This window comes from Grus americana, chromosome 20, assembly GCF_028858705.1.
Source record: "Grus americana isolate bGruAme1 chromosome 20, bGruAme1.mat, whole genome shotgun sequence".
NCBI classification, from domain to species: Eukaryota; Metazoa; Chordata; class Aves; order Gruiformes; family Gruidae; genus Grus; species Grus americana.
The window spans coordinates 12,085,875-12,110,754 of record NC_072871.1 but is presented as its reverse complement, the minus strand read 5'-3'; the positions used below and the strand labels follow the sequence as shown (position 1 = coordinate 12,110,754).

Genomic DNA, 24,880 nt, shown 5'->3' with positions numbered 1-24,880 from the left:
CAGTGTTACAGCCCAGGAGATGCACTGATGGTGCGTGACTGCGTGCAGCTGCATCTTTCCCTGCATACCAGTCTTAGCAAAATTGTTAGTCCAAAGTCACTCTATACCAGGCAGCCTCGGAGGAGAGCTGCGGGACGGCCCTTCGGGTTCAACACTGCAGCACTCAAACAGCATTTGAGTATTGCTGGATCCCAACCCAGCGAGTCAGTCACGGAGAGCCAGAGGAATGGAGAGCAGAGCGGGAGACCCAAAGGAACCCAGGTCTGTGAGCTCGCGGGGATGCTCTTAGGTTTTTATTCACGCATTTTGGTCACCAAAGCAAAGAGACTTCAGAGGAGAAAAGCACAGTTAGGTGACTTTACTATTTAAACGCTAACACTGTGATTTCCCATGACTGTTTCATTTCATTCCTCAAACAAAAGCTGTCTCTCAGGTGAACGCCCTGAACTGTCGTCGTTGATTTGTGGAGGTTAGTGCCATGAAGTTGTCCTTGTGATTTAGGATTTTAAAACCCTGACTCCTCCTTCGGGCAGCTCTCAGCTCTCCTCTCAGAACAACCTCTCTTCCCCTGACAAGATGGCAATGTGCAAGTTCCCCGTACCGACCACGGGACATCCTTCATCTCGGCTTCCTGAGTAATATGGAAAGGTTTTCAATGCAAATATGTGAGAACTTGGGTAGTTGGTTCAATAAAAATCTTCAGTTCCTTCTAGGAACTAGAGACAATCTCAGATAATAACAGCCCATAGTGAATAGGTTTTGTCTGTAGGGACACAAGCCAGTCCTTTGCCCTGAAGTGACTGAGAGCATGTAAGGGCACAGGACTCTTGTGTAGCCAACCAAATCAGGCCTTCTTGGATCTTGACTCTTTCTGAAATGTTGCCTGATTTGGCTGGCTCCTTCCAAATGCAGAGTCAAGTATTCAGACAGAAAGTTTCCTCTAATGTTGAACTGGACAGCGTTCAAAGTTCTTTGACTCTTCAAGATTCCAATACCACCCAATGTCACCTACTCAAAGTCACCTTGTTCAAATTGCTGCTGCCACACAGGCATCTGATTTTGGCAGCCAAAGGAGGAGCTAGGAGCTCTACCTTGAAAGCAAGGATACTTCACGGCACTTTGTGAAGAAGCACTGAAAGCACTAAGATTAAGCCCAGCGCTTTCAGTTTGACTCTAGCTGTTCCCACGTGGAGAAAGCAGAGACGTTGCTGGTTTAGTTTGCCTTGCCTAAACCTTGCTACCATCGCCAAAGACAGGAAAAGGAGCCCAGATTCTACTGCTTTTAGAATTTTCTCTCTCCCTCCCTCCCCTTCCAGTTAGGTATTGAGTTCAGAAAGGCAACCCTGATAGTGGTGGCATCTCCTGAGACAAGTGGTTTCAACATAAGGGCAATCAGGACAGAAAGTCTTCATGGTTCCTAATATCTCTTTACTTGTGAGAGGTAGCTACTGCAGAAAAATATCCCTCCTTTCAGCAGCAAAAAGAATGAAAGGATTGTGCATGTGATTTTGGGTCCTTAAAAAATAAAAATATTGACTTAGAAGTAGAAACTTTTCTTCTTTCTCTTCCGGAGACTTAGGAAGCTTGCTGAGATCAGAGATCTCCTTAATTGCTGTATCCAGGATTTCACCAAACAAACTCCAGCCATCAAAAGGAGCGTGTATGAGGTAACTTGTAAAAATAATACCTGCCTCCCACAGCTGAAGCCAAATATACTTCCTATTCTTGTTGGGGCAGAATAAGAAACAAGAAGTGATGCTTGTGACAGCAAATGCAGCATCCTACAGCAAGTCCGTAGAAGGATTTTAAAACTCTATAAACTCTATTTGATATTTTGCTGCTGTTGGCTCAAGATGCATATTAACGCCTTTCCCAGGGATAGAAAGGATCTTATGGTACCAAGATAGGTCGGGCAGAATGTGCAGCAGAATTGACAATCCTTTTATTGTAATCATCCATTTTTCTATCCATTGGATTATTTAATAGCAATACATTAGTGTTATGTTACGAGGGGAGAGCGAGCACAACCTACTAAGGAAGAGAGGGAGAGTGGAGAATGAGGATTCCCCACCAACGGCCAAGCCTCGGCAATGTGCGTAAGGAGCTGCTCCCGTCAGGTGTGCGTAGGGTAAAAGACTGCGTGTGTGCGGCTTTTCGCACTGCACGTGGAGAATCAGGTGTCACTATTAGGTAGCCCGTGGGTGTGACAGAGCCTTCGTGCCAGAGCAGCGTGTACCTTTTTACGTAGAGCTGTTACCCGTAAGGTAACAGGAGCGTACTGTGCCCGTTATAGAGTGCTCAGCGACACCTCTTGCCATAGAGGCAAATCAGAAAACGAAGATAAAAGACTTAATTAAAATCTTGTCAATGAAAAGGGTAAGTCTCAAAACGCATCAAGAGATAACGCAACGGAATTATTGTGGCTTGGGAAAGGCTACAGGGGTAGCAGCTGTGGATTAAACGGCTCCCACTCACTCAGTGAAGCAGATGAGTCGTTCACCAGTCCAGGTGAGAGGAAGCTTTGTTAATCTTGCCCAGTGAGCACAATCTGTAACGCGTTTTGGCCGGGGAAAAACCTTGTACTTTTTGTCACTTGGCCAGGGCGTTCTGCTCCCTCAGAGCACAGCTACGTGTGTGCTTCACGTATAGTCAGCGTAGCTAAGAGGGTGAGTACCTTCACTGGGGTGGGAAAGACAAATACAAGTTTGTCACCTAAAACGCATTTTCCAAAATATGTTTCTATTTTATAATCATGCCGTTGACCTCAAGAAGATCCTGCCCCTTTGGCTCCCGCTGTCTTGCCCCTTAGCTTTTACCGAACCAGTCGGTCTGACTTTGAACACGTGAAGGAGGAGGAAGAGCCTAGCTGAGACGGGAGCGCTGATGCGCAAAGCGATAATAAAAAGGAAACCAATTAGCATTAGCGAAGACAACAGTCGGTAAAGCAGCAACCATATAATGGCTCTGGTAAGAGCGAGCTGCTTTCTAATCCAAAGAGACAAAAAATGAGAATGACTGAAGGAGAGAACTGGTCTGCCCATTATTCTTACTACTTTCTTTATAAATTAAGCCAAATCCTACATAGGTCACTTGAACTTTTCCTACTGTTTCTCTGTCTCCCTGGTGCAGGCAAATGTTATTGTACTGATTTAGTACCTTGGTTACTACATCATTTTTCTGTTGTGGTTTTTTTTTTTTCCCCTGAAAATGAGGAGAAAATAGGAAGATATAATTATAACATTTCTTCTTTGTTACTCATCAGATTTTTGTATGCCAGCAATTAAAAACACATCTATTATAAATAGACAATATCCATAATTTAAATTAGGCCAAAGTTTTAAAAATGCCCTGTAAGATTTTTCCACGTCAGAATAATTCAATCGCTATTATGTTTCCTTGATGCAAGTATTTTGGGACTTAGCTTGTTCCTTGATAGGATTTTAATTAAGTCATTTACATTTAATTTTCAAATATGTAGCTGTTACAGAAGGCAGCATGGAAATGAAAAGGCAAACAGAAAGCTGAAGACAGCCAATCTTTAACAAAGCTATTTCTGATATAAAAAATGAATCTGAGGAATACATATTCAGCGATAAGTATTCCAGTCCATGTCTGGTAAACTCTCAGATAATGGCAGCATGGTAGGGTCACTGGGGTTCTATTAGCTCAATTAATGAGGAGTAAGATAAGGCTAACACCTAGCTCTTCAAACGGCTAAAAAATAGAGCTGATAGTAATGGAGTTATTAACCTTCGCCAGCCATTGAATTTTGCTGCTGATTCAAACTCCATTTCCTAGTTCAGGCCTCCATTAATAGGCTGTTTATTATCCCTAATCCACATTGGGATCAGCTGCAGAAATATGAAAGCCCCATGCAAAGACCAAATAGTAAAAAAAAAAATAAATTTTTTCCATTCTGATTTTTCCCTTTTCAACATATTTACAGATTCTACCTTAGAAATCAGGAACTTCATTATCCAAAACTGTTTGAATACAGGTTCTTAGTGTGATGAAAAAGAAGCTTTAAATATATTATGTAAAAAGATTACATAATCGGGGATACAACCACATTGTTCTGAAGACCAAATAAAATACTACTGGAAAACTGGCAACGGAGAAGCTAGTGCTGTTTATTTTGTCTACTGGGAAAGAAAAAACTTTAATATTGGAAAAATGGCTATTTGAAATATATTATATATGTATTGTTAGGTCAAGCCTGAAGTTCATCTCTCCTCTGCCCAGCTTTGTCTGTCCACCTGTAATGTTTGTAGATACTACTGTAATATAATTAATCGATACCGAAATGTAAAACAATTGACCCTGGATTCAGGTCGGACAGAAAAACCCCTAAGGAGATGATGGAACAGAGGAACTGGGGATGCCAGGAGGCACTTAGCAGCAGAGCCCATTGCTGCAGACGGACGGGCTTGCCTTATCGGCTCGAGGAGAACTCTAACACAACTCTGGCCACAGTTTTAACTACGGAGATCTTGAGTCAAAGGGTCTTTCGGCTCTTTGCTGAGTTTGTACACACTCAATTGAGGTGTGTGACACTGCGATTTTTCAGTATATTTTCCAATGAAAGAGACGCTGCGTAGTTACTGTGTTCTGCACACACAAGACATTCTTCCAAAATCGATCACGATAACATCTAATAGAATATCAGCAATTGTGACTAATGGACTTAAGATCAAAATTAAAATCTGTATGCTTATATATATACACACAGATATACATCCAGTACACAGTGCTACCCTCAAAACTGAATGCAGTTCTGGTTGCCCCACCTCAGGAAAGAAACAGCTAGAATAACTAAAGGAGGTAGAGAACGGGGGGCAGGATGATCAGAAGAGAGAAATGACTTCTAGGAAAGGGAAGGATAAACAGACCAAGGTCCTTTGCCTGGGAAAGAGGTGACTGAGCAGGCAGATACATGAAGCTTATAAAATCAGGAGTGTTAGGAGAGCATGAACAGGGAACGCTTACAACTGTGTTTCAACAGAAGAAAGGAACCTGGAAAAAAACACTGTGTTTTCATACGACACCCAGTGAAAAAGTAAAACTCCTTTCCATACGATTTGGTGGAGGCCAGAAGTAGAGTGTGTTGAAAAAGAGACTATAAAGTCAAGGAAAATGGGCTATTAGACAGCCGTCCAGATGACCCTCTGGCTCAGGGAATCCTTAAACTGCTGATTGCCCTGAGCTGGCCTGGAACCAGCAGACAGCCGGTGATGAACCAGCTGAAGCTAACGACAAGAGATGCACAACAGATGACACTGTTGCTGCTGAATCTTATTTCAACTCTAAGTTTGCGAGAGAGAGCAGAAGGGGATAAGAAAGATTTTGCTAGATCGTAAATAGAGTTTTCTGTACGTTAGAACTATCCGTGCCTATACTGGATATTTCCTATTGCTGCTCAAGCACTAACAATAAAAAAAGCTAAAATACCTATTTACACTCATTTGGATGAGGAGCTGAATTCAGTCCTTTGCGTTAGTGGTTCTGAGCTTCAGATGCCAACCTGTAGTTGTACTTGGATTCCCACTTTCCGTAGGCGCTAAGTGGTTAACGGTGTTCTTTTACTGGCTAGCTGAGAGACCACTAATAGATTCAGCTTCTTATTTGCCCTAAAGGCTGCCACAGTTCAATACGATTAGGATCCCGTCCACTTAGCAGTAACTGCTTCACAGGGAGGAACGCAGAAAGCAATACGCGTCTTCTCCGAGTACAGAAAGAGCCGTTCCTTGGTAGACAGGTTTCGTCTGGTACGGGCAGGTTTTCCTGTACCAGTCTGTGAGCAAGCCTTTGCTCTACTGCAAATTCTAATTTAAAGAAAACCCTGTACCCTACTTTTTCAGTGGAAAATGAATTATTTTCCTTTTTGTTCCAGGGCAGTTCTTTGGATGCAGTGGCTGATGCTGTATGAGTTTTTTTTATTATTACATTTTAACAAACTTTATGGCCCATTTTGTTTGTTTTCAAATAACTTTATTTTCCTTCTTTTCTACCATCAATTACTAGGTTTGTTTTTCTTTCCATAAGATGGAGGAGTCAGGAGACTGATCCTGCTCAATGCTGTATAATTTAGTATTATGTGTACTAGCTTTATGAGGTGGGAGTCAGATAAAACATAGTATTTGAACACTAACCATTTATTAGCTCTAAGGAATAGATTTGTGACTTGACAAGCAGACAATAACTCTGTGTTCTGATCAGCCAAAGAGGTCTACTTTGAGTTCAAAACACAGAGTAACATACTCTTTCACAAATAATTTTGTTTACTGATGTGACTAGATTTTAATAATAAACTTGATATATATGTAAATTTATTTTAATCTAATTTCATCAACAGAGCCCTCCTAAAAATGAGACTTTGTAGATTGTTCTGTGTCTGATTTATAGATTTCTGCATCCTATTCCCAGATTGATTTCAAGGCTATAATTCTATCAGGTTTTTCTCCCGATGTCAGAAACACCACCTCTGCAGATAGTGTTTTATAACTAGCATCACAACTGAAACTGAATTACTGCCCTGCTATCCTATGCTGCAATATGTCCTTTTGTTTATAATCACCCGCTCTCCCTTCTATACCTACTGCTTCAGTTTCATGGAAAACATCAGCTCCAAAATCAATCAGGTAGCATGATGTCTATTTTTGTCCCTTACTTCAACCCCTGTATACAATACTAGGGGCCAAATTCTTAACTCGGATATGATGTGCAGAGCTCTCTAAAGAAAATGGAAGCTGAGCAAATGGATCAGTGCCAAATTTCCACACATACAATTTTATAACGAGTTGTTCTTCCTCACTTGATGAGGTCTCGATCCTGTAAAGGAGCACATGGCACACACTTGAGTGCTCACACTGCTCTCAGGTACTCAGATACACGTTCAGGGACTCAGGACCTCTCTTCTAAATACGCGTGAAGAATAATCCATAGGAAATGGTATTTAACTGAATCTAGCACACGTTTCAAGATTCTTTCTCCCTTTTTTCATGAAACGGATTCCTGTTTAAGATGTATTTTGTCTTACTTTTAATAAATAAAGCTACTGCTGTTTTCCATACTTTCATTTTTAAACCCTGATGGCATGACTGATAGCTCCCTCCCTTTTCGCTCTCCTCTCTTCTCTCTCCAGCTCAACCTCACCCTCGTACGTCTTTCCACCGCAGCCTGTACGGGGAGGAGGCGATCGAGGGCAGCCACGCAGCAGGCACAGGAAGAGGAACTTGGCCAGCTCAAACACTGACGTGGGTAATACAGCTTTTCCACTGGTTTTTCGATAAGGATAAGCTTCCTGGAAGCATAAAGACTACAGATTTCCAGCGTGTGCCTTTGGAGTGGCCACTGCGTCAGGCAGTGGTATGGACTGAACCGGGAAGCCCTGGAGGGGAATGGAGAAGCCTCTTGGCTTTGATGAGTACCCCAGCATCTCGAATCCTCACCACCCTTGGGCCAGCCGTAAAGAGCAGCTCCATTTTATTTGCCTGGCAGTCACAGCAGTTCTCTTTTGATGCTCATTTCTCTTATATTACATTTCTGAACACTTCATTGTAGCTCAAATAAAATAAAATTCTCATGTTGTTTTTAATTATGTCACAAAACCCAAAAGTCTCATAATGAGCTCCTTGCAATACTAATATACTTCCACGATATTACGCCAGTGCTAAAGAAAGAAGATGTAGATCCCCCCTCCTGCTGCAAATAAAATACACCTTCTGATATAATCCAAACTTTAATCCATTTCTTATGGTTTGCCTTTAGAGGCAACTCAAACAAATAACCAGAACAACAAAACTCTTCTCTCTCGCACAGTTTGGCCATCTGGAGGATTTGTAAGGCCAATGCTCTATTTCCTACTCTCCGGGAGCAAGACCCCTTTTCTAGCTAAGGAAGGAATAAATAAATAAGGTGCAACAGCCTATACGACGTCAATAAAGATCTGTATCTTTCCATAAGCAGATTTTCATATATGTAACGTGATTGCTAAATTTGTATCTTACCTGTTTGGCATAATATGTGATTTTTGCAGCTGTTCTCCCTGCTCGATGTCTCTTGGGAAGCCATAAAGCACCCAACCATTGGTCACGCAGTCCAGGGCGTTTAGGCGTTTTGCCAGGATCTTCATAACAAGGTTGTCTGGGACTGCAAAGGATTAAAAAGATGACATTGATTTTGTATGCTGAGTCTGCAATTAAGGAGGATACGCACTACTTTTTTCTGGTCAGACTGTTACAGGAACTAACGCCCAGAGTTATCCCTATTTACGAATGACAGATTCTGGAGAGAGGAGTCACTGTTGACTTTTGCATATTTACCACGCCATCATGGAACCCCCAAACTCATAAGGAACTGCAGGACTAAAGCAAAGCATTTGGTAAAAACTGATGCCTACATAATTTTGCAATGTGCTTTTTCTCGCAGCCATACTGGGCTGATGTCACAATGAAGTGTGTGACGCAATCTTATCAAAATGCAAAAATAACGACCTGAGTTGTGTAAAAGAAATCCTAAAACAGGAAAGAAATTTCCGTAGCATTCTGTATTTAACTTAGCAGATGATAATGGGTCTGCCACAGCAGGCTAGATGCGGTATTTCTCCAATTTGCCCAAAGGCTTGAAGCTTTTATAACTGAAAATAAATTTCCAAAATGTATTTCAACTACTATAATTACTGCATTGATGACTCCGTAATTTTAGAGATAAAAGTTCTCTTTCCTCTATTATTATTTTTCTTTAGGGCAAGGTGCTGACTGGGATTACAATTACTATGCAGCTTTTAAAATTCTATTTAATGGGAAACAGTGGTAAGGCAGGCTCCTGCATATTTTCACTACAGCCTTCCTAAAGTGAACTGTTTCAATCAAGATACTTAAACTTATATATCTTGTAATTTCTTTTTCTCTTTTTACAGCAAAATTAAATGATTAGGTTCAATAAGGGGGACTATAAATTTTGCCAGGACTCTTGCAAGGTGATGGGTTTAGTGTCAGATAACCACAAAGGAAGGTCAGCAAAATCCCCTCCAGCTACTTCCCAAAGCACCAGCCAAAACATTTCTCAAGAAGCAACGAGAGTCCCTTCTCTTTACTTGTACAGTCTGCCTAATACACCGTTGTCTCTACTGGAAACGAACAATAAAAACCGCTGCATAAATCCACATCATGGAAAGTTGATGGTTTGATACTCACCCTGCCATTGCATCTGCATACAAAAATACAACAAGTGCTTGGAGGAGAGCGTACGCGTCGGATTTCTAACAATGCAACTGGCTTTAGCACTAGCTGGCAGGAATGTGCCTGTGTTTCAGTATACTATTGCCAGTGCACGTTTATACCCCGGGCACAAGCAGGTTTTAAACCGCACTAACAGAATCCGTTTGCTTCCTGAAATTTAACATTTCCTAAAGGCTTACACCTCTATCGTGAAATTCATTACTTCTCCTTTAAATAATCAAATTACTGAGTTTACAGAATTGCACTCAGGATTCAATGTACCAGCAAAAAGGGAAGAAAACTGTAGGGAATTAATTAAAAAACAGATTAGTGTATTAATTGAGGATATCTCCATTATTAAAAAACAAACCAAACCAAACAAGGAGAGTAATATTCTCCATCTGCTAGAAGAAAAAGGAATGGAATAAAACCAGACACCTGACAGAGAGCAAAATGACAGTGCAAAACTAGGCATTCTGTTAAAAAGGGGATTCAGAAAATTAACTATACAATAGTGCAGCAGCAGGCAGCAACGTTATTAGGCAGATGATACCTATCTAAGGCCTGAGCTGCAGGCAGGCGGGGAGGGGATAACAGGAGAATTTCAGTGCTCTTTGCAGGGCAGTTCTTCTCCCCAGTTACAAGAACTAATACAAACCCAAGACATCCTGGCAGGATAAAAGGAAATAATAAAAAAAAATCCCACCTTCTCTTTCCCCAAAATGTATTCCGTACAAAAACCAGTGGAATTTTCCTGTACTCTGGAATTTCCAGCTGCAGCACTACTAAACTTTCTGTCTTGATGTATGTTATTTTATCATGGTTCCTACTGGAATCGTTAACATGGATTTATAAAGATGCTAAATTACATGATTTTTTTGAAACAATTTCAGAATGCTTAAAGACTGTTTTGCAAGAGATTTTAATGAAACCTACAAACCCATGAGTAAAACCACCCTGAAGCAGGCTTCTGCTGGAGCTGACATTCCTGTGAGAGGAACAGGGAATTAGGACAGAGGCTGAAAGCCCCAGGAACGGCCCAGAGGAATAACTGGATATACTGCGCTGTTCAGCTTCAGCAGATCGTAGGAGAATTTTCAGTTCCAGGGGCCAAATTGCTTCCATCCTGCATATGGGAAGGAGAAACACTACAGCCTACAAGAAAAATTAAGAAGCAATTGTGATGGGAACCAGACAGCATCTCCTCGATCTGATCGCTTCCCATAGGCCTTCTGAGATCCCTGATGATTGAAATCCTCCCTTTTGGTCACTATTTTTGAACAAAATTGAAGCAATCACAAGAACAACAGTAATCTAACGAGATGTGGTAACGATTAATTACAAATTTATCTAATGGCATGCCAGGCATGGGCTGTTTTGAGTAATTCTGGGGATCCGTGGTAAGCCTGACCCCTTGCTAATTCCAACCATAACTGACCAGAAGAGATCAGCAATACGTTTTTGATTGATTGTGTACTCATGTACATATATACATCACTGAATAATGTACATGCTTACATATTTTCCGTGCCTCTCTCTAAAGCTTGATGGTGAGAAATAAAACATAAACGAGTCAGACAGCAAGCTCTGCTCTCCTCTTGATTAGCAAACGCACCTATCACTTCAACGCAATAGGGGAACGTAGCTTGTTGGCTGTTCAGTGGCATTACAAAGTACATCAGCTGCCCTTGAACAGAAACAGTCACGCTTAAAACAGCTGCATTAAAACTGTAAAACATCTTCCACAGACCAGAGGGAAAAAAAAAAAAAGAGGAGAAAAAAGGAAGAAAGAAATCAGTATTATTCTTATTTTGCTGCGGTACAGAGAGAGTAGGCAACGAAGAACTCTGCAGTGTGGTATTCCTTTTCACTCACGTGGAACTGTCTCTTGAATGTAAGGCAAATTAATAACCTGTAACTGGGGGGCACGCAGTCTGTAAGGAACTAGCCAGAGGTCTCCTGGCCTTAAGCACATGACCCAACGGGCTACATAGCAAAGTAAAATTTAGAGCTATTCTGATGAGACACTCAACCTACGTGTTTTAAGTAGATTATGAAGCACAAGAGCTTTGAATAGTCAATTCCTTTTCAACATAAGCTCGTGTGAGTTTCCAACTCTTAAAGTTAGGGGAATGAGACTCTGGAGAGATTTTACTTTATCATTAGAGAAGTCCAAAGATAAGTTTCTCGTAAAAATTACAACGTGCCACAAAGAGATATCCAGCTTAGGTAACGTGGAAACACATCTCTATTAAGGTGAGAAATCCAGGTACGGGAGTAAAATTCACCCCTCAGAAGTAAAGCTGCAGAGCTACAGCGATACCCTGTGCTGAGAGCACTGTACATAGCTGTGGACCAAGGTCATGGTGAACCTCAGAAGTAGCATACGTGGCAGAATGAGGCCACAACCAGCTCCTCCTTTATCTCTGAGCCTGCCTTGACCACGTTAATGGTCTAGACTACGCAGCTGAATTAGCAGCTGTGGACTTAAGAAGTGATCTCATCAACTCAAGGGTATGATCAGGCAGAGTACAGAGGCTTAAAGTGCTGCTGTTCGTGCTGGAACTGCTGCGTGGACACCTAGAGATTTTCTGTCTTCAGGGCTGTCAATCAGCACCTTCCAGCAGACCATTTAAAAAATAAATTTACTTCCCAGAGCTTCAAAGGTTTGCACAAGTATAAGGCACTTCTCATGAAAAGTACTTCCTGATGAAACGCACAGGAGTGTGGCCTATTAGCTCTTACCCAACCCATGGATCTGCAGGACTAATAGAAAACTGAATCAGGCAATCAGTTGACAAAATCATACCATCTGCTCAAGACAAAAGTAACAGAACATTAAAGGCACAGTCTGAAATGCAAAAACACTACTTGAGAGATTACAGGGCACTATTCTCCAATAGCTTCAATGCTGTCAGTGCTCCAAGCTATACAATTATCATATTTAAATTGATTCTTCCTCCATATATTTCCCTTTAAAACAGACTTTTGAAGGGTAGTGACTCACTTCTCCAAACCTATAAAACCTTGATTCTAAGTACAGCATAACTGGATTTGCAGATATAAACTCTGTCAGCTTTGTGCTGTAAAAAGTTTAAGGTCCTTTTGACAATATTGTCCATTTACCCTTTATCCTTCTCTCGGAGATTTTTTTTTTTCTTTTTTTAGCTGTGAAACTCTTCAGACCTAGCTAATTCAGACGCTCGAGGCTTGATCCGAGTACTTGACAGTTAACATCTTGCCCTGAGTATCAGCTACCGCCAAAGGCTACCTTCCCGGATTGGCCTCTCAATCCTAAATTTAGCAAAGCGTAAGATTTGCTTGGCTCATTGCTCTATGCGCTCTGCATTATTCACAGTGGGTCATTTTATTTGGGTCCTTCGGGGAACCATTCTATTTTCTTGCCCACATTAACGTCTTCAGAGATTGTATCAACTCGTTTTGAATGTGTTTGAGAAGGCTTTCACAGCGATTTACCGTCCTGGAGGTTGCTCGGTATTGCAGGGGAATCCTGCCGGCAGCCCAGACCCGCGAACGGGGCCGCTTCCCCAGCTCCGAGCGCCCGGCGCCTTTCGCTTACCGTGAGCGGCAACCGCCGCCGGCAGGAAAAGGCCACCGGCTGCTCCCACGCAGCGAGGCCAACGGGACCCTTCCTCCTGGCCACGGGAGCCCGCGGGCTCTTTCCCCGGCTGCCCCCGGCCCCGCTCGGCCCCGCGCTTGGTTGTTCTCTCCCGCCACCTGCCGGGCGCGGCGGGCAGCGCGGGGCGGCCGGGAGCAGGGACCCCCCCCGGCGGGCAGCAGGGACCCCCCCCGCGGCAGGGACTTGCACGGCCGGAACGTGGGTAACGCACGGAACCGGAGCCCGCTGCCGAGCCCGCTTAGTCCTCGGGAAAGCCTGACGGCAGCTCCGGTTTCCTGGGTTTTGAAGCTCGCGTGAAGCCGGTAGATAAAGAGGCAACGTGAGAAATCACACCACTGAAATGGCATTTGCCAAGTACCGTACCCCCTAGTTAGTAATTCCATCAGCTGGGAAATGTACACAGAAATACCGTCTGCGCTCGCGCATTTTACATACGCGGCACCGCTGAGAACGGCTCCCTGTAAGAATTGGAATGATGGTTTTAATACAGTAAAATAAATAATGATGAAATAGGTCATTTCCACATTCTAAATATTTTTGTTTCTTTGAATATATTAGAACCTTTTTTTTTTTGGAGGTTTTTAGTAATTTAAAATAGGAATTAGCCGTATTAAAGAGGAAGCAATGACATTTTTAAAGCAGGTACAGTCCCAACTCATCGATTGAATGATACATGATAAATTAAGACCTTCAGAAATGCACGCTAAAGGAGTGCATCATTCTTACTCACAGTTAGCAAGCCAGACTGAGGAATCTACGTCTGATCACATTTAGTGACGCTGCTTTACCTGGTAGTGGCATCTTCAGATTTAGCAATGAAATTCAGTCCAAATTGAGTACCCAGCATACACACACAAAAAGCTCTTTTTCCCCTGAAAACAGCCTCTGCGATGTTGTCAGCGTCTGCGTGTTTGCCTAATGGCACAGGCTCTCAGGGAGTCGCAGGACGACCTAGCGGGCTGACGCTGAGGTCAGGGTCCACACACCCGGGTGCCCGTCCACACTCGCTCACTGACCGCGGCGTGGCTCGAGTTGAACTAGGTTTTCTGCCTCAGTTTACCCACCTGCAAGACAAAAGCTACTCTGAATTACCTCACGGGGACGTTTCTAACCTGAAAGTTTCTAAAACTAGTAACAAAAGGGATATTTGCGCTATTTCTTTTCACTCCTTCAGCTTCTGCAGAGGGAATACAGCTGGACACAAGATGGCAACTGCAGTTCCAACCCATCTAACGCATCATTTTCATTATCAACCAAGTTCCCTATTTCCTCCTCATTTCTAAATCAGTTCAGTTCTACTAAAGAATACAGGGTTTGTGACAGGACAGAATTTGGCCTACAAAACCCTTTTTGACAGTGATAATATTTTAAAAAAAAGAATAAATTTAGTCTAATAATCGTGGTGAAAAACATCTTGGCCTTCTATACCAAACACTGATTCACCACGTGACGAGAAGAGATGGCGTTAAGGCGTTTGTTGCCCCTGACCAGTGATGCCTGGTGCCGCACGTATTCTAGATCCCCAGCAGCGGGATCAGCTGCCCAGTCCTGTGTCTCTTCTTGCTGCTCCTCCTGACACCTACCATCCACATTGGAGGGACATTCAGAAATATAAATGATACACAAGAGATATTAAATGTTTTGCTTGTCATTAAAAAAAGTCTGTTTCATACAGGAGCCTGATTCCGTATGTACGGCACACAATGAAATAGAGCCAAAGCCAGAATTTGATGTTAAACTCCAAAGACCATAAAAGTGGATGCTGCCGATATGCAACATGCTTTCCCTTCCAGTTGTCTTATAAAACCTCGTGTGATTTCCCCATCCCAAACTCCAAACAGAAAACCAAACAGAATTCAAGCCAGCAGCTCTTTGCTGAGGAGCTAGTGCTGCGAGAGTAGCAGAAAAGGAAACAGCGCGGTTCTAAGTTTTTAAGACTACCAGCAACAAAGATCAAACTAAACATAGAAGATTAATACTTAGCATTTATAGCATGCTTTGCTGTTTAAAAGCCCCTGACAAGCACGAGGCACTGTATGGCCGAGGGCCACCTCTTCAGTCAAAGCCACGAGGGTCTGCGGCACTTTGGTGGCGCACATTGATCCCCCTGACCCAAAATGGGAACCGTGGGCATCTGACGTGTTCTAACTTCCAACCTGCCTTACCCCCTCCCTCGCGCAAACCCACAGACTCCAGCAGCACTGTCCCTGGGAGTTACGATGCCTAATACTGGACTGCCAGTACCCCAGTAACAACGGTGACGCTGCTGCAAAACCAGGAGACCGCAGCATTTACATAGGCTGGACCGTATCTGCTGACTGATCGCAATTGCTCCCCAAAACAACTGCACTAGACTCTTAAATAAAATCATATGTATTTCATCTGGTCTGGCTTCCAGGGTTGTTGGTTTTTTGGGGGTGGGTTTTTTGTTGTTGTTTGGTTTTTGTTGTGGTGTGGTTTTGTTTGTGGTGTTTTGAGGGTTTTTTTTAAATCTTTAATTGGGTGTCCTTTAAAAACATCTTCATAGACTGAGTGACCCCAGTGTCACTTCAGCCCTAAATATCCGCTAGCCAGATTGCTGCATGTTGCGTAGAATAAAGGAAAATATACTCTAGATTTTTAAATAAAGGAAAAGGGGACTCTAATGTACCGTATTGTTGTGATTCAACACAAAAAAAGTAAAATTCAGGAAAGAAGATGGCAATTTACTGCCTATATGCCTTCATGTAAAACTCTCTATTCTACAACCTTGCATCTTTCATTAAAATATGGACACCTAAACCAGAAAAACCAAATAATTCAATTTTATTTTGTTCTCTTGACCATCAATTTTCTCCTAGTAGGAAAAAAGACTGCTACCTATTTTCCATAAAAAAACCTTTGTAGCAGTCCCAGAGGAAAAGTCAAAAGTTTGACTTGAAAAACGGAGCTACTTCAAAAGCATTGTCAAACAGAGGTGAAGGTTTCTTAAAAATGCATAAATTAAAGTATGGTGTATTCATAAATATCTCTGTAACTTTACACAGTATATTTGTGATTGAGGTGCACATATAGGTGAAGATACAGCATCGTTATAAAACTAACTTAAATAAAGTAGAAAATAAATGTGTTTATTAGCTAGTGTTTGGGCTCTGTGTGTGTGTGCGTGTGTGTGTGCATGTGTGTGAAAAATGAAAGAAAAATGGAGAGTTTTTTTCAATAATAAAAAGGGAGTTGCACTGCAGGGCCCCTAAAGCTTGTGAAAAATTAAACTCGACGGATTCAAACTGTCCTATTTCCACTTCAAAAGAGAAGAGGCACTGAGCTCTTCCCAACTTATCTTCAAACGCCCAGCACCCTAGAAAGTTTCTTTAAAAAAAATAAAGTCTCTAGTTCCCCCAAGCACTGTACCCGTTACTGTAGCTGCTGTCTCTCCCTCTTCTAATTATACCCATGTGAGTCTATTAATCAACTTGTAAATTATTTAGAGAGCCATGCGCTGTCTTCAGCTAGTACAAACACGCTGCATGCAAAGACTTGCTGAAAACCAATGGAGCTCCCAAAGGGTCTCTCTCCAATGTTCAGACAGCTTGCAGCTCGCCAGTGCAGTGCTGTTAAAAACAAGAAATAACACTAAGCTTACCTCCTCAGATACAAAGATTTACTCAGCCTTTCAACTCTGAAACTCTTTGCAAGTTTTTAACAAAGAGGAAGCTGCTCTATTGTCAAATCTTTACTTCACACTTAGTGATGAGAATATTAATTTGATGTCCAAAAAAACTCCAAACCAAACCCAAGTGCTTTCAGTGAGACTGTGATCACAATCACCAGGGGACCCCAACTTTCAGAGGCTACACCAAAAAGCACCCCTTTAAAACCATTCCAATTTAAAATAAGGGGGGGGGGAATCTACATTTGTACAGTAATAGTTTTTATTAGAAAACAGGAGAAATTAGGGAATTCCAGATTTTACCCCCCACATGCAGCCTGCCATTGGGGACTGCTTCAGATATTACTACTTAAAAAATAGAAGAAAGAAGGGGAAAAACCAACACAGATTGTGTGTGTTCAACTCTAAGAGGCTGCAAACAGTGCCATGTTATCTGTCTTCCATGAATTCTCTTTACCACCTGAATCTTCATTTTGGTGGAAAAAACAGTTACCCAAACTAATAGCAGTTCTCCCAGCTGAAAAGCAGAATCTTACTGGTTTGGGAGTGGGGGTTCCCCCCCCCCCCCCCCCCGCTCTTCACGCTGTTTTCTCGTCATCTCACTTTTCTTGGCTCCATTTATTGCAGCCTTGCAAACAGGTATATTAATTAGTAGTGATCACTCCATGCTATTTCACCATGAAAACATGGAGAATTGAACAGATTGGCATGCAAATTTCTTTTCAGCTAACTGATGACCTTTCCTATTTTTATGATGCCCCAAAATGCCGCTGCTTCTATTTTCATTAATAAAATGCAAACATCTCAAGGGGCAAACACCAGGAACATTTAAGGGCGAAAAAGCAGACATGCTTTCTGCATTTTTTTTTTTCCTCCCAGAGTATCAAATTCTGATAGACACCTTTAAAATGGTGAACACAGATCCTGCAGATGGAACTTTAAATCAATGCATGCCCATGTTTCAATGAGACAGGTCCAGAAAGCAGTCTAGCCCTCCTCAGAATTACAGCAACCTGGGGACACAAATTCCACGTAAAGGTCTTCATCAAGCCTGTGGGGTCTACGAAGAGGCTGTCTACATACGCATCATTTGTCCACAGTCTGAATTACTAGAAGGGGAGGACTAGTCTACAGAACAGTCTCTTCTCAACATTTCAGAAGGAATCAAACTGAAAGAATTAATTTATGTGAGTTGTCTTGCTGCCCGTGGAAGGGTTCTGGCCTCTACGCTCACCTCTTACTCCAAACAGAAATCTTCCTAGACTGCCCAAGCAAACGGTGTGTGCTAAATTTAGCAATATTGACCAAGATTTAAACGAACTGCAGTTGGTGACCAGAAGACTGGTATTAGACTCCAATGCTGGTAATTTTCTGCCTGGAGTATAGTTAGCAATAATTGCCCAGTATTCAGTGAAACCCACAACATCCTAAAGGAAAAGTCTGGGCATTTCAGACTGGTTGTCCAAAGAACAACTCTATGTTTATGACAGACAGAAAGCAGTCAGGTTGCTGAACTTTTCTCTGAAAGCGCATTTTTTAATATCTAGTGGGCACCAACTGTAGACTAGAATGTCCCGGGAATTAAAAAATTAATGGGCTCCAAAATATCTACGCCACCTTCATTAAGCAAAATAAATCACCATATACGAAACTGAGAAGTATGATAAAGCATGAGACAAAGTCTTTATGAGACAGCGAACACTAGAAAATATTAGAAAATGGAAATGCACCGAGTTGCCTTCTGGGGTGAATAATAGAATTGCTTGGGCTGTTCTTGATATACACATTGTATACGTGAAGCAGCAGTACAGGAAAAAACAACACAAAGAATGTCTGTGAATGCTAAAACCCAGAAGAGATCCGAGTTAGTCAACCACAACTAGAACAGAATGGACAGCGGACAGCCTCCGTAACTCAATAATGAGTCAGCTCTGAATAAGCTGGGTTTTGACACCACAGCATACCCTGTTGGCGTGTGTTAAATGACTAACTGTATGCAATCAACTGTGTCCACAAGAAGGGAAACCACACTAAGATCAGTCCCCAGGGCAAGCATTTTAAGACTATGTGAGGCGTGCCTCAAGATTTCATGGCACTAGTTTCATTTCGACTAGCGATGATTAGAGCACAACGTTTCTCACGGGCTGCGTTTGGTTCCAGGGCATTCGGTGATCATATCACTTGCACGATTCCTTGCCCAAAGGAACAACTACGCTTACGCGGTACATAACTAGAAATGCAATGAAAATGTTGACATTCTAATTGCTTTTCCAGTTATAACAGTCTCTGCTATTGACTAAACTAACTCTATTCAAATGTGATTTACTTGAAGCTGAATGTAGTTTATAACAGCGCAAGAATCTTTCCTCTCTTAACCTCGTTGTAACTCTGTAGCAAGACAGCAAAGATTCTTTGCCCATCTTTCCTCCTCCATACACTATGTTCTTTCATTTTCTCCAAGCCTCTTGTGAGGGCAGTAATGAATTCTTGTTAGTGTTTACTAATGTAAATTCATTCTTTGCTATCCCTGGGAGAGGAGGATTAGCAAAATGACAGAACTTATTATTTCTGGTATTGCTATATAATATTTATTTTTATTCAGCCCTTAATTTTGTAGTATGTCCCACCAAATAAAATATATGTGCATATAAGCAAAAACTAAGTGAGAATTTTCTAGCACAATGCACAGAAATATAGTTATTACTCCCATTAACATTCAGAAGCATTGTACAGCTTTATCCTTGCATGCTCTATTAAAAAAATTGATCTAAATCTGAAATAATTTCTGATCTAGGCAAAGAAAGGAATTACAACTTCAATTTCATTTTCCTAAAATGAAAGCAGCTCCCTTGGACTAAGGATGTGCATATTTTTAGGACTGGCTGAAAATTAGAATCTCTGCAATTATTTTACTCTACTGGGAATGCTTTCAGCATCTCTTTTAAGGAACTTTAATGGTTAAGATGAAGTTTATAAAATACACAAAGAGCATTTTAGTAAAGACAGCTCTTCAAGGACTTATCTTTGAATAAATAGATCATCCAAACTCCCATCTCGGCCCTAACTGAAGTTTAGAGAGGGAGGTATTTACAGTGGCTGTCCTCCACTCTGCTGAGATGAGAAGAAAGTGAAATTACAGTATACACATAAGGTTCTGAAATTAATGCATACCACAAAAAAACCCCGGGTCCAGAGCTTAAAACAATCTCCACAACGCGAGTTAAACTACATACCCAGGTAGCCACAGTCAGGTCAGTCAGCCTACACACACGCAGAAGTTATTCCCACCCATGAAGGCGTAGGATAAATCGCCACTAATACACACTGAGATCTCTCGCCTTGGAGTTGAATGGCCATTCTGATTAGCGGTATCTCTAAAGCAGACAATCCTCTCCCAGATCTCTGTGCCTATGCTACAGAGGACCCAGCCTCTCTCTGTCAGGCTGCAGAGATTCCTGCTTTCCATTCCCGCGGTTCCCACCTAAGCTTCTCGTTCAGCAATACGGTGGCTGCCACAGCAAACGAAGGCACTGAACCAGCCAAGTCACTGCGTTAAGAATAATCGCAATCCGTTCACTAGAGATGAAGTTCAGAGTTAAAAGGTATTACCTTGTGGCTTGATAAAGTGACTGATAGAGGGATAGAATACCCACAGCTGCAGGCTGCCAAAGGTCTTTTTGAAACGCTTAGAAAAGTACCGAATCTCTTGGTATGGTATCAAGGGAACTTCAGTTAATTTTATAGGCTCCTGTTTCAGATGTGTGTAATTCAGTCTCAGGATTAAGCTATTGTGCAAAAAAAGGGGACTGTCAAGCTTTCCACCTCACCAAAAGGCTTTCCTTGCCAAAAATAAGAGACCATGAAGATTTCTCTTTGCTCAGGGGGGGTTTGCTCAAAATGCCACTAATACTGAAGCTTAACCGAGATTCCCACCCTTCAGCAGGACTGTCTCCTTACATTTGTATCGCTGGTAACCACACGGCCTGTGGCGAGAAACAGGACCCAAAGTTCCTCTTGCAGGCCATCGTATTTTGGCAAAATAAACATTCTTCCACCCTACTGAAATACAACTTATCCTGTAGAAGTACAGATGGTTTCTGACTGTTAATACCCATCACATACAGAGAGTTATCCTTGTGCAAGACAACTAACAAATATGTAAGTTTAAGCTGCTGCCCTAAGGAGCTTACGGTATTTATGATTTATCTGAAATCACCGCAGAGCCTTCCAAAAGCAAAGTATGCTTAGATATTCTTTGTGGCAGTCCTCTCCTACAACAAAAAATGCTGAGAGAAATGAAGTGCAAAGAAACTTTATTTTTAAGTTAAAAACATTTGCATGAAAGTAGAGGAATCTACAGCAGCATTCTACAAGTCAAAATACAGCTATAAACAGAGTCTTTATGATAGCCCACTTGAAATAAGACTGGAACACGATTCTGTGCTTTAACTAACAGCTTAAACATTTTAAAATTACACATCTATATCAGAATTCTGATTTTGATTTAGAGATAAAAACATGGAAATAAAATTTTGGAATATGTACAAGAAATCTCAATTTCACTGGAACAGTGAACTATTTGCTTTGAAGCCATTGAAGAGCTGAGAAATCTAACTTCTGTTACTCAGTGCTACAAATCACATGTAAAGAATGGAATTAATCGGCTTCCAGATTACTCTGATGTAGCTCAGATTAGAATCTGACCAAGAAAAATTCACTCACAATTTATTTTTCCACCACAAATTTGTAACTACAGTGTAATGAGACAACAACGTGCCCTACCTGGGTATCCATTGTCAATATAAGGCTTAACGAGTTCTCCAAGTTTTGTCTTGTCTGCAACAGCTTCCTTTAGCAGTTGCCCACAGCAAACTAACAGGAAGGAAGAACAAAAAAGACACAAGGTTAAATTTTAAAAAGGAAGCAACAAAGAAAAGAAAAGAAAAAACCCCCAGAAGTTGCATACTGGAATAAGGTCACTGAATAAAATAAAAGTTGTAGGGTTTTTGGGTTTGTTGTTAGATTTTTTTTTTTTTTTAATTTTTTTTTTTTGGCCAAGCAGAGCAAAAAAGCAAAGAGACTGAGCAGGGGAGAATACTGAATAAAAAAGAATACATTTGGCAAAGAACACATTAAAAACAGAGATAGAGAGAAAGATATTAATCAAATATGTTTCTGAAATAATAACTCAAGGGATTGCTAGCAGTTTTCACTTTTTATAAACTTATAATTACTGAATAAAGTTACACCTGGTGAACAGCAGCTGAACCGCACTGTTGGAGATGCGGGATAACATGCAGTTCAAGGAAGTGACTCCCTGGATCATTTAATGATCATGAAAGAATTATATTTAAAAAACTGTGCTAATGCAATAGTACCATTGACTTCAAATACGCAGAACACCAGGAGAGGCAGAGTGAAAGTTTTAGCCAGGACAGCTGTATGGGAAATCCGGCTCCTCTGGGCTTGGATAGCGCTTTCCGACCCGAGTCACTGACTCTCGCTGCCCCACGCCGGTGAGGTACAACAGCCCTGACCCTCGTTTTGCAGGGAGGGAACTGAGGCACCGAGAGGTTACACAATCTCCCAACGAGTCCTAGCTTCAACTCAGTTTTGGTCACTGTTAGTAACAGTCCCTCCGTACATTATTGCATGACCTTTCAATTAATAACCCTCAGCTGATTCCCCCTTTTCGGAAATGAATCGCACCAACATCTGCACTGACTGTAACGGAAAAAGCAGCAAGCCCTTTCGTCTGCTTTATCGCTGTCAAACGCACAGTTCGGCAAGCGAGAGTAAGAATACTCCACAGGAACATTTCTTGGACAAAGATGAAGAAGTTTAATGTTTAAGTGACAAGGGATGAACACAAATTTTAACAGTCGCTACCTGTCCCGGAGAAGCAAATTCATATTCACAATAAACGGTGTAAAAACCTAAGAGAAACTCAGTGCATAGACCCCAGCTTAAGACCACAGATATGTATAGACCTAAATTCAATCCAGTTCATGAGATTATTTAAACATAGGATTAAATTTTTAAGCCTGTACTTCAATCCCAATGGCCTAATTGGAAATTAAGTATACGCTGAATACCATTGTGAAAAATGATGGTCTTCCAACTCTGTTTTAAATACTTAATTCTTCTAATATTCGGTTTACAGTATACTTGAAATTTAACATATGGGTAAAGCAGTGGTAATGGTATTTAGTAAAAAGAGCTGCAACTTTCTTATATAGTAGTCACTTTTTTAAAAATGCAAATTTTGACCTAGATGAAAACACTATCAAACTTGCAGTTTTAGAAATAAAGTTCAAAAAAAATATTCAGAAACATGAGAAAAAGTTAATTTTTAACACATTCAAACATGTTTTATTTTTCATTAAGCCAATTACACAATCATTAAAAATACAGCTTTGAATAAATCTACAAATATTTATTTTTAATATGACATTATAAACTACAGCAATATTAAAATAACCGATAGCATAAATATTATATCAATTTTATTTGTACTTATCAGTATTGAAAAAGGTAAATTTAAATTATTTAAAAATCTATATTGCAAGTTCACTGGTATCAATTTAGTCATATTCATGGCTTTTTAAACACTAAAATAAAGTTTTAAAATACAAAAATACTAAACCTAGAAGCCCAAACTAAGAGGCAGACACTTTCACAGCTGGTTCTGTGCCTTTGTTGGAACCATTATACAGAAAGCATATGGCTTTCTCTGAAGGTTCAAGTTTGAACTTGAAAACATTTATTTCTTTTCTGAGCAGATCTACTAAACCTATGATTGAAAACAATCAGATCCTGAAGTTGTTATTCACATGTAAAGCCAAATCCAGGTTCAATTAAATCTTATGACTTCACCAGGAGTTCAGGGAAGACGTGAGGAAACTGGCACATCACTACGGACAGAGTGAGTTCCACTAATTAAAGAGTCTCCCCAAGATAAAAAAATCACTACCTACTTAATTCTGGTTTTTTCAGTTGGTATACGTTGAGAGAATACTAATGACACAAACTTGCCTTTTACTTAACAAAAGAGGATATGACTAATCAGCAAATTTTACGGATATCAGACAGTCGTTTAAAGTAATTTATGGCTACTCCACTATTAGAAGGCATTATAGAACATGGACACACATCGCATTGATCCTGTCGCCCAGCTGTGCGTTCATATTACAGGGCTTATTATCATTAGCATGCTAACCACGAACAAGCCTCATACAGAATATTCTGGGTCTCCTTTTTACAAAGCAAAGAGAATGCATTTTAAAATAATTGCTTCCCTTTCTAATACATTACTTCAGATGCACAGAACCTCAGTTTTCATTAAAGTTCAGAGTAAATTCTGTTCTCATTAAAGTGCAGAGTAAATTCTGTTCTAAAAGTGCCCCAACTTTGGTCAGGGAGCTGAAGCTGCAGACATCACTCGTGATCCACTGATCCACAGAAGAATTCAGAGCACCACGGGAATCTAACCCATGGAAAAATACTGATGTAAAGGGTATAAAAAATGATGACTAAAAAACCCGTTAGAGCTGGTTTGTCACAGAATATATGCTCTGTTGGGTTATATTTCTTCATTGAAATGCTTTTCACTTCCCTCAAAATTTGACATCCACAGCAATGGACAAACAGAAATTTTATGAGCAAGTAAAACAGACAGACAGGAAAAGATAAATGATCAAAAAGAGAGAAAGGGGGAATTGAGAAAAGTGCATATTTACTGAGAACTTACTGTTGACAACACCGTATTTCTGAGCTATTAGTGCTGCCTGCAGGCTCTTCCCACTGCCCGGGGGTCCACAAAAGAGAATCCGCGGTGTAAAGGGGGCGGCTGATCGGTGCCGTGTTTGGACATAGGTAAGAACTAGAACATGAGAGAAAGGTAAGAAATACAGTTTATATCCTTATTCTTTTTTTAAAAAAAGAATATAAACATTGATTAACTTCTCTCTTTAAAAAAGAAAAAAAAAAAAGGTTGTCATGTTGATCATCATTTATTTTATCACTGGAACATCTAGATACTCCAACCACAATCAGGACTGATAAAACTGTCCTGTCAGCAACTTATACTGAGAGAAATCTTATTATCATTACACTCCTATACTTTCTTTCATCAGTAGATGTCAAACTATTTTAAAGAGCAGATTCAATTAATAATTACTCTTTTACCATGTTGTTTTTAGCAGAAGTAATTTTTGCTTGATAAGTACAATTTTACCATGCAAATTATAGAGGGATATAATTACATGTAATACTTTCTGCAGTTTCTGAACAAATATTTAAGCGTAAAACCTCAGGATGTTAAATTAATATGACATTTATCCAGCTGTGTGCGTGATTAACAGACTCCTAATT

The 24,880-nt window shown here is 40.8% G+C and overlaps 1 protein-coding gene across 4 annotated transcripts in view; it reads right to left on the bottom strand.

The window, feature by feature from the left end:
* AK8 (adenylate kinase 8) overlaps positions 1-24,880 on the bottom strand; it is a 70,723-nt gene that overhangs the window by 20,036 nt on the left and 25,807 nt on the right. For all 4 annotated transcript variants that reach the window (XM_054849033.1, XM_054849032.1, XM_054849034.1 and 1 more), the window contains 3 exons: positions 24,258-24,389; positions 21,290-21,379; positions 8,007-8,148 (listed from right to left, as the gene is read on the bottom strand). In XM_054849033.1, the coding sequence (XP_054705008.1) occupies positions 8,007-8,148; positions 21,290-21,379; positions 24,258-24,389 (364 nt within the window). The remainder of the gene's footprint in view (positions 1-8,006; positions 8,149-21,289; positions 21,380-24,257; positions 24,390-24,880) is intronic.